Genomic DNA, 13,547 nt, shown 5'->3' with positions numbered 1-13,547 from the left:
AGGTGGGACTTCGTACTCCCAGCGCCTCAAGCCCCTCTTAAGGAGCTACTGCGCCCTCCAGCGGAGCAAGGGCCGCCACACCCCAGAGGATCGCCTCAAAGTGCCCAACACCAGGAGTCATCCCTAGAAACCCGTGGGCTCCAGCCCCGCCCCCTAGACGGAGTCCCGCCTTCCACGCGATCTCCTCCCGGAGCACGGATTGGTTGGCTCCCGTGCGTGAGCTGCTGCGCTGTGGGGCGGGCGGAGGAGTTTCGCTGTTTAGGCCTCAGCTGTGTGTCTTGGGTCGCCGCCCCCACTGCTTTGCTGTGTCCGCCCCTCGCCTGTCTTTAGAGGATACAGGCGACAGTCGGGGCTTCGGGTGGCCTCGAAGCCGCCAAAAGTCTCAACGGAACTGCCCCTTCCAGCTGGCTGCTCTCGTCCGCAGGGTCCTGGTCGGGGAGGAAAATGGCGCCGGCGCCCCGAGGCGTCCGGGAGGAGCCACTGCTGCAGTGTGGGTCTCGACCTCTTTCCCGGCTCCTTTTTTTCGCCCAGGCCTTCGTCCTCCTGCTGCCGGCCGCCCGGGCGGGCGTCTGCCCCGCGCCCTGCACCTGCCGCCCCTCTCTGCTGGACTGCAGTCGCAGGAAACTGCCAGGGCCGAGCTGGAGGGTGCTGTCGAGCCCACTGCCCCCCGACGCCACCAGCCTGTGAGTGGGGCTGCAGGGCGGGGTTGGGGGTTCTGAGGAAAGGGTAGCTCCCTTCCCAAGGGGTTAGGAGGGTGAGAGGCCTGGTCAGAGGGCGCTGTCGGGAGCCTAAGGTGTGAAGACGAAGGCCATTACAATGTGGTGAACTTTGCGGGCGATTGTTGAGGTTCTGGAGTTAAAATTTGGGGGGGGGGCACCGAGGCTATGAGTACTGGGCTGGGGAGGAGTGTGGGGATGTTGTTAAGGGGATGGGGATGTTGTTAAGGCGTCAGTTGTCCTGGCTACCGGCACTGACTCGAGATGGTTGGGGCTCCTCGCCCACTTGGGGCTGCATCGTGCAGTCCAGGTGGACATTGGCCTGAATGGTCCCCATGCATGTGATTTTACAACCACGACTGCCGAAGACACATGGACTGTCTTTTGTCCCTAGTTCGCATTTTGGCTCGTTTTGTGCTGCAGTTTTGATACGTAACAAGGTTCAAACTAAATGTGTTAGGAGAGCCAGTACTACTGCCCAGAACATGTCTTTAGAGGATCTTTAGATGGAACGTGTATCTTTTATAAGTAGCATCCTTGGTCTAATTTAGGAAAGGAGCATTCTTTCCCAAATCATGTCATGCTTTAACTGTTTTCAGTGCATTTGTTGTAGCAAAGACCCTAAAAAACCAGCCCTCTCTATTTATGTATGACAAGCAAGTGCAGTGATTGGTTGAATTCTTCTGGAGACTCCACTGCCGAGTGCTCTTTCTGACAGGCCTGCGCTAGTGGCCCCTGGAGAGCTCACTGGTCTGAGTCAGCCTGGTGGCATTGGGAGCAACAGTAGGTAATAAATGCTGCAATTACGGGGCTTCTTAACCACTAATACAGTTGTTTCTCTGCCGCTAACTGAGCAGTTCGTTTATTAATTGACGGCCTTCTAGCACAGTCGGCTCCAAAAGAGTTGTCACAGAAAGACTGGGTTTAGGTGCAATTAAGATATGAGGGCCTGTTTGGATTTTTAGTGGAAAATAGTATACAAATGCAAGGTTTCTCTCTGCTGCAGAGGTCATTTCATGCATTTGCAAATAGATTAGGATAGATAGAAAAGAAAGCTACCTCAAATTCCTTAAGAAAATTGAAGTAACAAACAGCAAAATGCTGTGGTAGCATAGACCTGTAATATAATAAGATGTTTTCTGTTCTAAGATGTGACACCCTTCTGGTTCTGTTGATGCAAATAAAATTTAGAAATTCAGCGGAGCAAGGGCCGCCACACCACTAAGGTGTGAAGAAGAAGGCCATTACAATGTGGTGAACTTTGCAGGCAATTGTTGAGGTTCTGGAGTTAAAATTCAGATCAGTGTGTAACATAGTCTGAATTAAACCTAGCACAGCATCTTTGTAATGCAGCACATGCCTTTTTTCTAAGAAATTCTTGGAACAGCTACCTGATTATGACAGAATAAATCTGGTACAGGTTTAAAAAACAGCTTCATTTAGTTGTCACTGGAATAAATTAAGATCCTCCATTGGTATGTAAACTTACAAAGTAATTAGAAATACTTTTATATGAGATATATGCGTTTTGTGTCTAGGTTTGATTTTTGTTTAATTAAGATAAATTTCCTGAAGCCAAATGATGTTCAAAAATTTTTAATGTTCTAGGATGAAAGCGACATTCTCAATTTAAGTGAAATGCCTTGAAGAGCAATTCTGTTGTAGAAATGTAATTGGGTGGCATGTCTTACATTAGCAGAAGAACTGCTAGAATATTGAAAGATGGGATTGTGCAGTTTGAAACTGAGAAATGTACTAGTCTTCAGCAATAAAACCACCTGGTGCATATGGATTTCTTAATGTGATTTTGAATTTTTAAAACACATGCAATGCTCAAATGTAATAGTGATTCAAACTCAAATGGTCAGACTTGTGGCCATCCTCAAAAAGATGGTAGACGAAATTCATTAATCCTGGCTTTTGAAATATATCTGCCCTCGGTTCCTGGCACAGAGCTCCTGAAGCTCTTATAATTTCCTAAGTGATAAGAGTACTAGGAGGATCCTTCTTTCTAATATTTGGTCTTTGACCTTCTTTCTTGACGCAGGGCTCCTAAGTCCCTTGGCATTTTGGGTGATAGAAGTGTCTTCTGATCTAATGAGGCAATTCTTGGTGGGCTCCTGGATGGCTTCAGGATGGGGTCTGGTCACTAGAAAGACCAGTCTGTCGCTAGAAGTTTTGGACTTTCGGCTCCACTCCTTTTCATCCTGGAAGGGGAGAGGGGCTGCAGATTGAGCTAATGGTTAATTAAGTCTCTGTGAGGAAGTCAAAATAAAAATCCCCAAATCTCAGGTTCAGATAGCTTCTGGATTGGTGAGCACATTTACATGCCATGAAGGTGGTGCCCCCAACTCCACAGGGACAGAAGCTCCTTTGCTGGACCCTTTTAGACCTCACCCTATGTATTTCTTCATTTAACTGTTTGTGCCCTTTATAGTGGCTTTTACTGTGTAATAGACCAGTAAATGTAGTAAGTGTTTCTCTGAGTTCTGTGAGCTGTTCTAGCAGGTGATTGAATCTAATGATGGGGTATGGGAACCTCCAATTTGTAGCAAGTTGGACAGAAGTTGTGGGTAACATGGGGTCCTACTGATTGTGGTTGGTGGCTGAAGTGGTGGTACAGTTTTGTGGAACTGAGCCCTTACCCTGTGAGGTAGGTCTGCACTAACTCCAGTTAGTGTTTGAATTGAATTGCAGGACACCTGGCCGGTGTCGGAGAAATGGTTGGTGTGGGGAAGAAAAAAACCCATCGGTGTCTGAAGTATTATGTGTGTGAGTAAAGGAAGAAATGTGACAATTCTTTGCTTCATCAAGGTTTACTCAGGCTCCTGAACTTCTAGGCCATCTGTGCACATCCTTGTAAAATGCAGTTTCAGCAAGAACCCTGCTGTATCAGTTTAGCAAGAAGCCACTACCCTCAACAATCTGATTGGGTTCTTCCCCTATACCAGGGGTGTCAAACTCATTTTCACTGGGGGCGACATTGGCCTCACGGTTGCTTCCAAAGGGCCGAATATAATTTTAGGACTGTATTAATGTAACTACTCCTTAGCAGTTAATTGAGAGCTTGGCGCTGCTGCTGGGTAGAAACAAGGTGCTGGGCCCTAATAAAACAAGGTGGAGGCCAGATTCGGCCCGCAGGCCTTGCGTTTGCCACCTGCACCCTATACCATGTCCCAGATGGTGTCTGATCACCTTGACCTGCTCTTAGCCAGAATCCTGTTTGGTCTGATTAGTCAGAACCCTCTTACATCTGATGTTTTCTCTTAGTATTTTTCATCCACTTGACCCCACGCTGCTCCTTAGCTTTCCCATATACACAAGCAGTAAGTATTTGGAGTTGAGCCCACTCTCTTATTTACATTAAAAAATTTCATTGCAGTGGTCCCTGTGCCTAGCTCTCCATTTCCCAAAGTCTTCCTTACCATGCTTTAACAAGTGTCATTGAATCTCTTTTTCCTTTTAACAGTTATGGTGCCGATAGGATCAGATTCATCATTGGACCCCCGGACCTCTCACCCAGGACCCTAAGTGCATACCTTTGAAGCCCTTATCTTCCTCCTGACTGATGGATCGGGGATCCATTGGTGAGTCCGACTCCTGAACCATTGCTCCGGACAAATGTCCGTGTAAGCTGGTAAGGACAGATTTTGACTCTTTAAGAGTCGGAGTATATACCGGAAGAGAGGATAGAGCCCCAGATAAACACAGACTGGGTTAGGGTCCCAGGTAGTCCTGTTGGTAAGAAGGTCCTTTAGAGTCCCAGGCAAGCAGCTCTTTGTAAGAAGCTGGGTTAGAGCCCTAGGCTTCTTTGTTTGAAAGGTACCCACTGGACTGGAAGTCTCTTCTTCTGGCTTTCTTTTTGATTATTTCCTGACTCCTTGCACTGGCATTCTTTCTTCCTATCTCCCTGTGACACCTCTCCGTTTTTTCTACTGGATTCTGGAACTTCTCCATGGAAACAGACTCCCTTGTCAAACCTCTGCTGGCTGTCCTCACCACCCGTTCTGTGAACTTCGATTCGTGTTGGCGGGCTTTTGCTGAGAATAGTGTGGAACTTCATTGGCCTCTTTGGGAAACTTGACATCTCCTCCCACTGGCTCCCCTAAGACGTCTCCTTTTCCATTCCTTCTGCTGCTAATTTCTCCTCTGAGCACCTTCAGTCTTCCCTCCAGTTCCCTTGAATGCTTTGGTATGTCTCCCGCCAAACCCCTCCGACCCTTTTCCCTGCCCATCTCTGTGGTCACTTGAACTTTGGGCTCCCCGCCCTCCCCTGGGGGCTGTGAAGGGACTTAGGAACCCACAAAAGTAGCTACTTGAGGCTGAAAAAGGAAAAGGCTATTTGGAAGTAGACAGGGTGTTTGGTTAGTTGGATGAGCTTTGGAAACATCCAGACAGTTGCTAGATGTCTCTTTGGGCACCTACAGTTTGGTCCACAGCCTCCAGAAGACTACGTATCAGGGCAAGGGACGGTCTGCAAGGCAGCCTCTGCAAAACTGATAACAGATAACCTACCTTGTCCCTTTTGCCAGAAACATAGTTTGCATAAAAATACAAAGTTGAAGAAAGACAAGAGCTAATGATTTATAAATCAGTGAGTTTGTACTGATGGCTGAAATATTAGAATGTAAACCATAAATTTCTATTTCCGTACACATTATAGATGTGTGATATTTTTCTATCTCTAAATGGTATTACCCAGTTAATTTAAAAAATGCCTTGAAGGGGTTCTGTGCAAATTGACTTAGAGATAAATGAGCACTTATATAAATCGAGTGTTCTTGAAGCTCTCAGAAATAGAGAAACTAAGCCAACGTTTTAACTTTACATGATCTGGGAGAATTTTTCATGAATAAAGCTAATGTGAAAGTTGTTGGTAACATAAGGACAGTCATGTCTTCTTTCGAATTGTCAGCATTAAGTATAATGCAGGCATACAACTGTTTTTCTGCCTAGGTTTGCTAGTCAAACAAGCTCGTTATCTGTACTCAATACAGATAGGTATTTAAGGTAGCCTGTTTAGGATTATAAAACTATAAAATCAAACTAAGAATAACATATACAATAAAAATAAATTGCTTGATGTATGTTAAGCACATCAGAACAAAAAGAAATAAGGGGGAAAGACCATGCATATTTAACCTTTTTAGGTATTTGCTTTTTTGACTGCTTGACATGCATATGTTGTAAAAATAGGTAATAGAAGCCCTGGCGGGTATAGCTCAGTGGATTGAGCACAGGTTTGTGAAGCAAAGGGTCACTAGTTTGATTCCAGTCAGGACACATGCCTGGGTTGCAGGCCAGGTCCTCAGTAGGGGACACATGAGAGGCAACCACACATTGATGTTTCTCTCCCACTCTTTCTCCTTCCTGTCCCCTCTCTCTAAAAATAAATAAATAAAATATTTTAAAAAATAGCTAATAGGTAAATAAGGCGAGTTGATGGCTAGCTTTGTTTGGTGTTACATCTGCCTAAAGTAAAAATTTTGGTCTTTTTAAAATTAAGATAAACTATTGAAATATCCATTATTAAATCTAAGTATAAGCTTATATATTTTGGGCATTTCGTTTTTATATAGTAGAAGCTAAAGATATTTGGGTTTATTAGTAAAGGTGTTCTTTGCCACACTGCAGAATTGTCCTGTGAGGAATTATATGCCTCTAGAAATTGTGAAATTGAGTATTCATAAATTGGTCTATAGAAATGAATGTATGACAGACCACATTCGTCTAACTTCCTAGTTTTTCCCCGTAAAAGAAAGGCTACAAATAGTTAAAAATTATAATTGTTAGATGTGAATGAAATTACTAGCAATGATAAGAATGAATAGAAGCAACTTTGTTTACAAAGAATGCAAGGTGTATGTATTTTGTTCAGGGGGAAAAAGTAATTTGATTTTAAGGTAGACTGACTGCTAGTTCCGGAATGAGAAAGGGAGAGATACGGGACAAAACCGAATGGATATTAGAGAAATAGTTGTAGAAGATTTGTAGAAAAGGAGTTTTATGAGTGGTCAAGTTGCTAGGATTGAATGGAATTATTTATAAGTTGAAAAAATTGAACTTAATTATTGTAAGTGTATTGATATAAAACTAGAATGCTGAAGTTCTCTTGGAATATTGGTCTGCTCTCTTTAGGAAGTTGTAGCCCTGACTGGTGTAGCTCAGTGGATTGAGCGTTGGTCTGTGAACCAAAGGTTGCTGTTTCGACTCCCAGTCGGGGCACATGCCTGGGTTGAGGACTGGTTCCCAGTTGTGGGTGTGCAAGAGGCAACCAAGCATTGATGTTTCTCTGCCGCTCTTTCTCTTCTTTTCTCTCTAAAAGTAAATAAATAAAATCTTAAAAGAATTGTAAAAAGCTTTACCTTTTAAATCTGCCTGGGAAACAGATTTGTGTCATAAAAACAATTTCTTGTGCTCTGTGTTGTTTTTATCAGATGGTATTTTAAAAAAAGAAAAAGAAAACGTGAGTCTTCTCAGTATTCAAAGAGCTTTTTTTTAAACAACTATGTATTTTCTGGTTTTGCCTTTGAAGTAGTTTGTCACTGTCTAAATGAATAAGTATTGTTTCATAGTGACCTGTGATCTTATTTAGTCAAGTGTTTAGAACCTTTTGACATTTTCGACCATTTTCCAAAATCAAATTCTAAATGGAGTCTTTTTGACCTCAAACTAACCTAGAGATTTTTCTGGAGAGCCCCTGGCAAAATCTCAAAGAATCTGTCTCTTGCGTTGTAAAAGGAGATATGTTATAGTAACCAGGTTTATTTGGTGCATTAAATTCCCTGGGAAGCATCAACATATAAGAAATGACGACAGACCTTCTTAGGTTATATGTGTATGGGTGTGTGTGTTACTAATGTATTTCAGAAATATATGGAGTTCATAGACAACAACCATAGTGACAAATTTCCGTTTAGCACGTCACAGTGTTGTATGCCGCAGGAGGAGCTCACTTCCCTTATCAAATGAACTCGCACTAGAACGTCAGCCACAGCCATTTAAAAATCTTTTTCATTCACAGACAAGTTGTTTTACTCTTACTCTTCTCTGAAAACACAGTCAGCTGTGGGCCAGAATGTCCCATGATGGCATCAGTTGGGTAACTTTTCACTATGCCACTGGACTAAGAGTTTCCAGAACTAATGCAGAAGTCGATGAATTCATAAAACACTCAACCCAAGAATAGGCAGAACAAGAGTTAATTGCATGGAACTGATTGAGGATAATTACAGTTTTTTATGGCTCTGAAATATTGCTGGTTCTTTCATGTTTTGACTTCTGGATTTAAAGAATCCTCTTTACTTTCTTCTTAAGCTGTGTAGTACTTACACCTTTTCGAACAACTATGAAATAATTACTTTTTCTCCCTGATGCCCTCAAAATTCAGAAACTCTTAGTAACTCATTCTTATTTTCCCAACAATATAGTTATTTGCGTGAGTTTAATGAGACTTGTTCTTGTAATGGGACACAATTGGAAACAGTGGTTGTACTACCAGGGCTTTTACTGCAATGTCGTGTCTGTGAGTGGTGTGCACAGACCCGGTTAAGGGGGCGAGGTGACCTCGTGGAGCCAGTGCTCTTGGAAAAGCTGGTCTGGTGTCTGGCTTAAAGGGCGCCCAGCCTTACACCTGGGGAAGGAAGGTCACTTAAAAAAAAAAGATTTTATTTATTTATTTTTAGAGGGGAAGGGAGGGGAGAAAGAGAGAGAAACATTGATGTGGCTGAGATACATGGATCAGCTGCCTCTCACACACCCACAAATGGGGACCTGGCCCACAACCCAGGCACGTGCCCTGACTGGGAATCGAACTGGTGACCTTTCGGTTTGCAGGACAGCATTCAGTCCACTGAGCCATGCCAGCCAGGGTGGAAGGTCACTTTCTCATAGGCCTAGGAACCTCAGGATTCGTTAGGGATTTACCCAACTCTCTAGGTATGGGAGACAAGTCTGGTGGCTAATTCCTGGATTGACTTCCTAGCCTTGAGGGGCTTTTAAAAGTCTAATCTGAGATTTCTTGTGAAGAGTTCCAGCAAAAGTAAACTAACAAAGAGCCTGTATGGTCAGTCTGTACTCTTGCTGCACTTATGTAAACAGTCAGGACAAATCTAATGAGACCACAGTTATTTTGTGCACAAGAATTAAAAGTATGACTGTAGAGGAAAAAAATTTTTTTTGTTTCAATGCAGAACTATAATGTACTATGGTGGAGTCCATCTTATACACTTTACCAGTTTATACCAAATTCCCAATTCTCCGTGTCCTCTAATACCTGCTATAACTCACCAAACTAATCTTTCCAACTTTTCTCCTGCCCTCCTTTCTTGGCATCACTGAAAACTAAAACTGCCCCTTTCCTGAAACCCTACAAGCTGAAGCTGAACGACTTGATATAAACTTAAAAAATAATGACTGCAACAGATTGTGTATGAGCAACCTTTGTGTCTGCCGCTGAATGGGCCACTCAGAGTCCAGCAGAACGCCCGACGGTGTCGCCAGAGACATTCAGACTGCAAGCCGGGAAATTCTTCAGATAGCTGCGTCATTCTCACTTTGTCCTTCAAAGATGCTTCAAATTCAAATCTGAAAAATCTCAGCTTGCTGCCCTCTGGACTCAGGAGCTGAGTTCCTGACTATTAATTTTTATTTTTCTCTTACTCCCATAGAAACCTTTCTCATTAAATGCCTCACTGCTGGCGCCGCTGTGCACATGCCCTCCAGCACCAAGTCCCAGCAGAAACTCACCTGGTCCTTGGTGAACCAAGGTTGCTGAGTGAGAAGATAGACCGATACTGTTCAGAGGAAAGAAAAATGCTCTTTCCTTGAACAAGAGAGAATACTGACAAAGATTCTTTGCTTGACCAAATTTTAGACTCCTGAAAGTGATTCTCCTAGGCCCATCTGTGTAATTCCTTGTAAAGCAGAGTTTGAGCAAGGACTCCACTAAGTTATTTTAGCAGGAAGCCCCCACCCTTGATATCTGATTAAAGTTCTTAGCTTCCACCGTCCCCCAGGTGATGGTTGATTGCCCCAGCCTTTCTTTGGGAAGAATTCCGTTAGGTCTGTTAGCCAGAACCCTCCCTCCTCCCAGTATTGCCTTTTAGTAATTTTCCATCACTGGCCTTGGTCGACCACCCTGCTCCTCGAATATAAATTCCCGCTTGACCATGCGGTATTCGGAGTTGAGCCCTATCTCTTCCTCCATAGAAAAATTTCATCACAGTGGTCCCTGTACCACCTTGAATAAGGTCTTCTTACTGGGCTTTAACAAATGCCATTAAATATTTTCTCCTTTGGACACAGGGAGGTTTTTTCCTGGACATTTGGTGTCACAGAAATGAGATTTGCTAGAATGGCTCTGGCTCACGGAAATGTGGTTGGGGAAAAGAAAGGATAAAGGAGTGGGGGGTGTGGAACCTTGGATTCTGCAGGTCATGTGGTCGTCCATGGCCAGGAGCAGCAGGCTGTGCGGCTCTCAGTTACTAAAGGTAGAAGTTATCAGGGAATTCAGAGATGGATCCAATAACCAGAGCATTGGTTTAGTCCCTTGGTTATTATCTGTAACAGCTAAAATGAAATGAAAAGAGAGTGCTGGGTCAAACCTTGATGCTAGAACAAGCTCAGGTTTCAGAGAGTCTGAGCTTTGGCCACGAGCCTTAAAGCTGATATCCAAGGGAAAAAATTAGGCAGGGACAACGGAAAGGACCTCTAGACTCTGGTCACCAAGAAAGTTGGTGTGTGGGAAGGGCAAAACCAAGAAACTAGATGAAACCAGGGAGTATAGTGAGAAGGAGTGGTTTCATTGTTCGGATGGGTAACAGCTCCTAGAAGAACCTTTACTAAAGTGTACTTACTGTGAGAGTGATTAATTTAGGAGCAGTATCTGGTTTCACATACTGCAGTAGAGGAAGAGCATGTTTGGGTAGCATTTATAGCTCACTGGAGCACTCACAGGTGGCTATATGTGACCCAGGCAGAGAAGTTAATTCCGAGGAAACAGCCAGGCTGGGGGGCTGCCTCAGAGCACCTGTAAGGTCTCTCCACCCTGAGAAGGGGGACTGCCTGCCCATTTGCCCCATAAATGCCAAGTGGAACACCTCTTGATAAAGTAAATGGTAAGTTTTCTATATTATCTTTGTGGTATTATCTTTATGACAACAATATTCACCTGCTGAATATGCCTGTTACTGAGTTCATGGTAAATACTGTAGGTGAGGGGGACTCTTTTTCACAGACACCCCGTGTAACCTTATTGCTGCAAAACCAAGGGATAGTTGGTGAAGCCTTCTTTCTGTATTTGCTGTCTCAGCTTTGCGACTGGGTCTCAGATGCTAATAAAAACATTACATTAACTGAACAGGTGAATGAGTAAAAGCAGAAGAGAGAGTTGATGAACTGGTCTTAAAAAAGTGAATAAAGCAAATATGTTAGGGACAAAATGAAGGAAAAAGAAAAAGAAGAATCACCAGATTTCCCCCCAGCAGAATAGAAAGCTTTAGAGGGTTATTAAGAAGTGGGGTGAATCAAACAGACATTGATGGGGTTAAAAAAAAAAGTTTTAACATAGGACTACCTAGGCTTGGGCATGCCAGAAGGCTCTCCTGCTCTTCAACTTTAGAGAGCCCCAAACAAGTCTGATCTATTTACTTCAGTTTGGTGTGAATTAAAAGTCCAAAAGCAGAGGTTACGGTGAGAAACCTGACCAGCAATTTCTTGAGACAATGGTCAGGCAGATTAAATGAGATAAAGATTGACATAAGGGCCAGAGTAGCTTGGCTGACCTGATGGGGGTGGGGGAGGGTGGGTCCAAAGCTTGTTGCGTAAGAGTGGGTGAGATGGTCAGGACTTGGAGAAGTTTTCAGGATTCCTTGATGTGGGAGCCTCTTACATACATGGTGGTACCAAACCCATCGGTGAAGCCACGGTGTAATTGAGAGAGATGAAAGTTGCAATTTTAAATAGGCTTTATGTAAAGAAATTGTGTCTCCTTTATGTGAATTTATTATGGAAATGATGTTATATCTGGCTGGGGAACACTTACCCCTATGTGGTATTCTAAAACCAAAACCTATTAATAAAGTCTTAACGGAGGTTACAGCAAGGAATGTGAGGTCAAAGTTTGTCGGCCTGTATGTTTGAAGAGGCTTATACCTGATTGTATTATGGAGGCGGACATTGTATCTGACTGGGAAATGTTTTCTCTACCTGATATTGTAAAACCGAAGGCGTATAAACCCCTCCTTCAGGCGACATTAACCAGACATTCTAAATGGGAACCAGTAAGATTGCCTGCCCCATGCAGTGTCCACTGGAAGGTGTAGTGCTGGTATGGACACATTCTCCGTGTGGTGGCCCTGCTTGTGCGCGGCACATGGGGCTTAGGGCACAACCTCTGAGTGTCTCTGGAGCGACTGCAATCTGGAGACTTTGGACCGGAGCATTTCCGTTTGAAGGGCAATTATTTGCTTGCTATTGGACATTAATTGAAACCGCCATGATGACTAAAAGTCATAAAATAATTGTGAAACCTGAAATACCCATGATGTCTTGCATGGTGTCAGATAAACACTCCAGTAGTGCTCAGAAGAGTTCTGTAGTAAAATGGAAATGGTTTAGGCATGGTCATCATGGTACCCGGGGAATACACGGAGAGAGACTGAAGAACAGAGAGCCCTTTCCCCGACTGACTTTGGAACTGTGCTAGCTTGAGTGGTCCCGTAGGCACTGCCCCCATAGACAGCGCATGACTGACCGACGAGGAGCTGCTTGGTCTGTGGATGGCAGTTCCAAGATGAAGGGCTAACATCCTATTTGGAAGGCTACCATTCTGAGGAAGGTAAAGACAAATTGGCCCAGTGGGCTGAATTCCTATGCTACTTTCCTAGTGGTAAAAAGCCAGTGCGTGTTGGGGTTTTTTACAGTGGTACTAACTCATGGGCAGTGGCTGGGCTCTGGCTGTAGGTCAGGCAGAAGAGCAATGGAAACCTGGCCTAGAAAGGGATGTGCATGTGGGGTACGGATAGTCCTGTGGAAATCACTCTGAGACTCTGAGGGGTGCATTAAAACAGGACATGGTGACTGCCATCAGAAGGACCCCTTCCAGGCTTAGCAGCTGATGGAATCAACAAGCAGATATCCCTGTGGCTCCACGGAGTGGAGGGATGTGGGGGCACTGCAGCAGTGCAGAGATGGGCAGAAGCTACGTGGGCTCCTCTTGCACCCTCCGAGGCTCAGAATGCTGGTAAGCTCTGTTCCGGCTGCCAGGAAAAGAGATAGGCCGCAGATGGCTATGTGGCAGATTCTCTGGTGCGAAAGCCCTGAGCGGAGCTGGCAAGTGATACCGATGCCGATACAGCCCTTGGGGACTAAAAATGGGGCCTGACCGGAATGTGCCCACGGAGCTTTATCTGATGGCACTTGCAAATGCTCAGGGTGCTATAAAAGAACCAGATGGCAGATAATTGTGCCAGTTTGTCTGGCTGGCCGTGATTTCTGGAGACCAGGGGATATGCTTTACAGTCTGTAATGCCCAACAATGAGCAGGGAGAGGTCCTCCTCAGAGTACAGTAAGTCCTCACTTAACGTCACCGACAGGTTCTCGGAACTGTGGCAAGGTAATGTATGATGAAGCCGGTCTTACTGTAGACTCATTGATACAACAGATTTCTGCGGCATCTTGTCACTTACAGGGGCATGATGTTTTTGAGGATGTGCTGTAGCAGTGGGATAGAGAATTAGGATGGGCAGTGAAAGCACTGGTTGTCTACCAAGGGGGGAGGTAAAGATGGGAAGGACTGGCTTACTCAGCATCCTGAGAGTGTGCTCACA

General features: G+C 44.3%; 1 protein-coding gene across 2 annotated transcripts in view; it reads left to right on the top strand.

The window, feature by feature from the left end:
- The first annotated feature begins 220 nt into the window (after positions 1-220).
- Positions 221-13,547, top strand: part of LRIG2 (leucine rich repeats and immunoglobulin like domains 2) — a 46,554-nt gene continuing 33,227 nt past the window's right edge. The window contains exons 1-2 of one of the 2 annotated variants that reach the window (XM_053655902.1): positions 594-683; positions 4,186-4,303. Coding sequence is in view for 1 of the 2 variants with exons in the window: in XM_053655901.1 (XP_053511876.1) it covers positions 445-683 (239 nt within the window). In the remaining variant the exon portion in view is untranslated. Of the gene's footprint in view, positions 684-4,185; positions 4,304-13,547 lie in introns of both variants that reach the window. The other variant, XM_053655901.1, reaches the window with a different exon arrangement.

The sequence above is a fragment of the Artibeus jamaicensis genome, unplaced genomic scaffold (genome assembly GCF_021234435.1).
Source record: "Artibeus jamaicensis isolate MK-2021 breed Jamaican fruit bat unplaced genomic scaffold, CSHL_Jam_final scaffold_1689, whole genome shotgun sequence".
In the NCBI taxonomy this organism is placed as follows: domain Eukaryota; kingdom Metazoa; phylum Chordata; class Mammalia; order Chiroptera; family Phyllostomidae; genus Artibeus; species Artibeus jamaicensis.
This window is presented reverse-complemented; position numbering and strand designations above follow the sequence as displayed.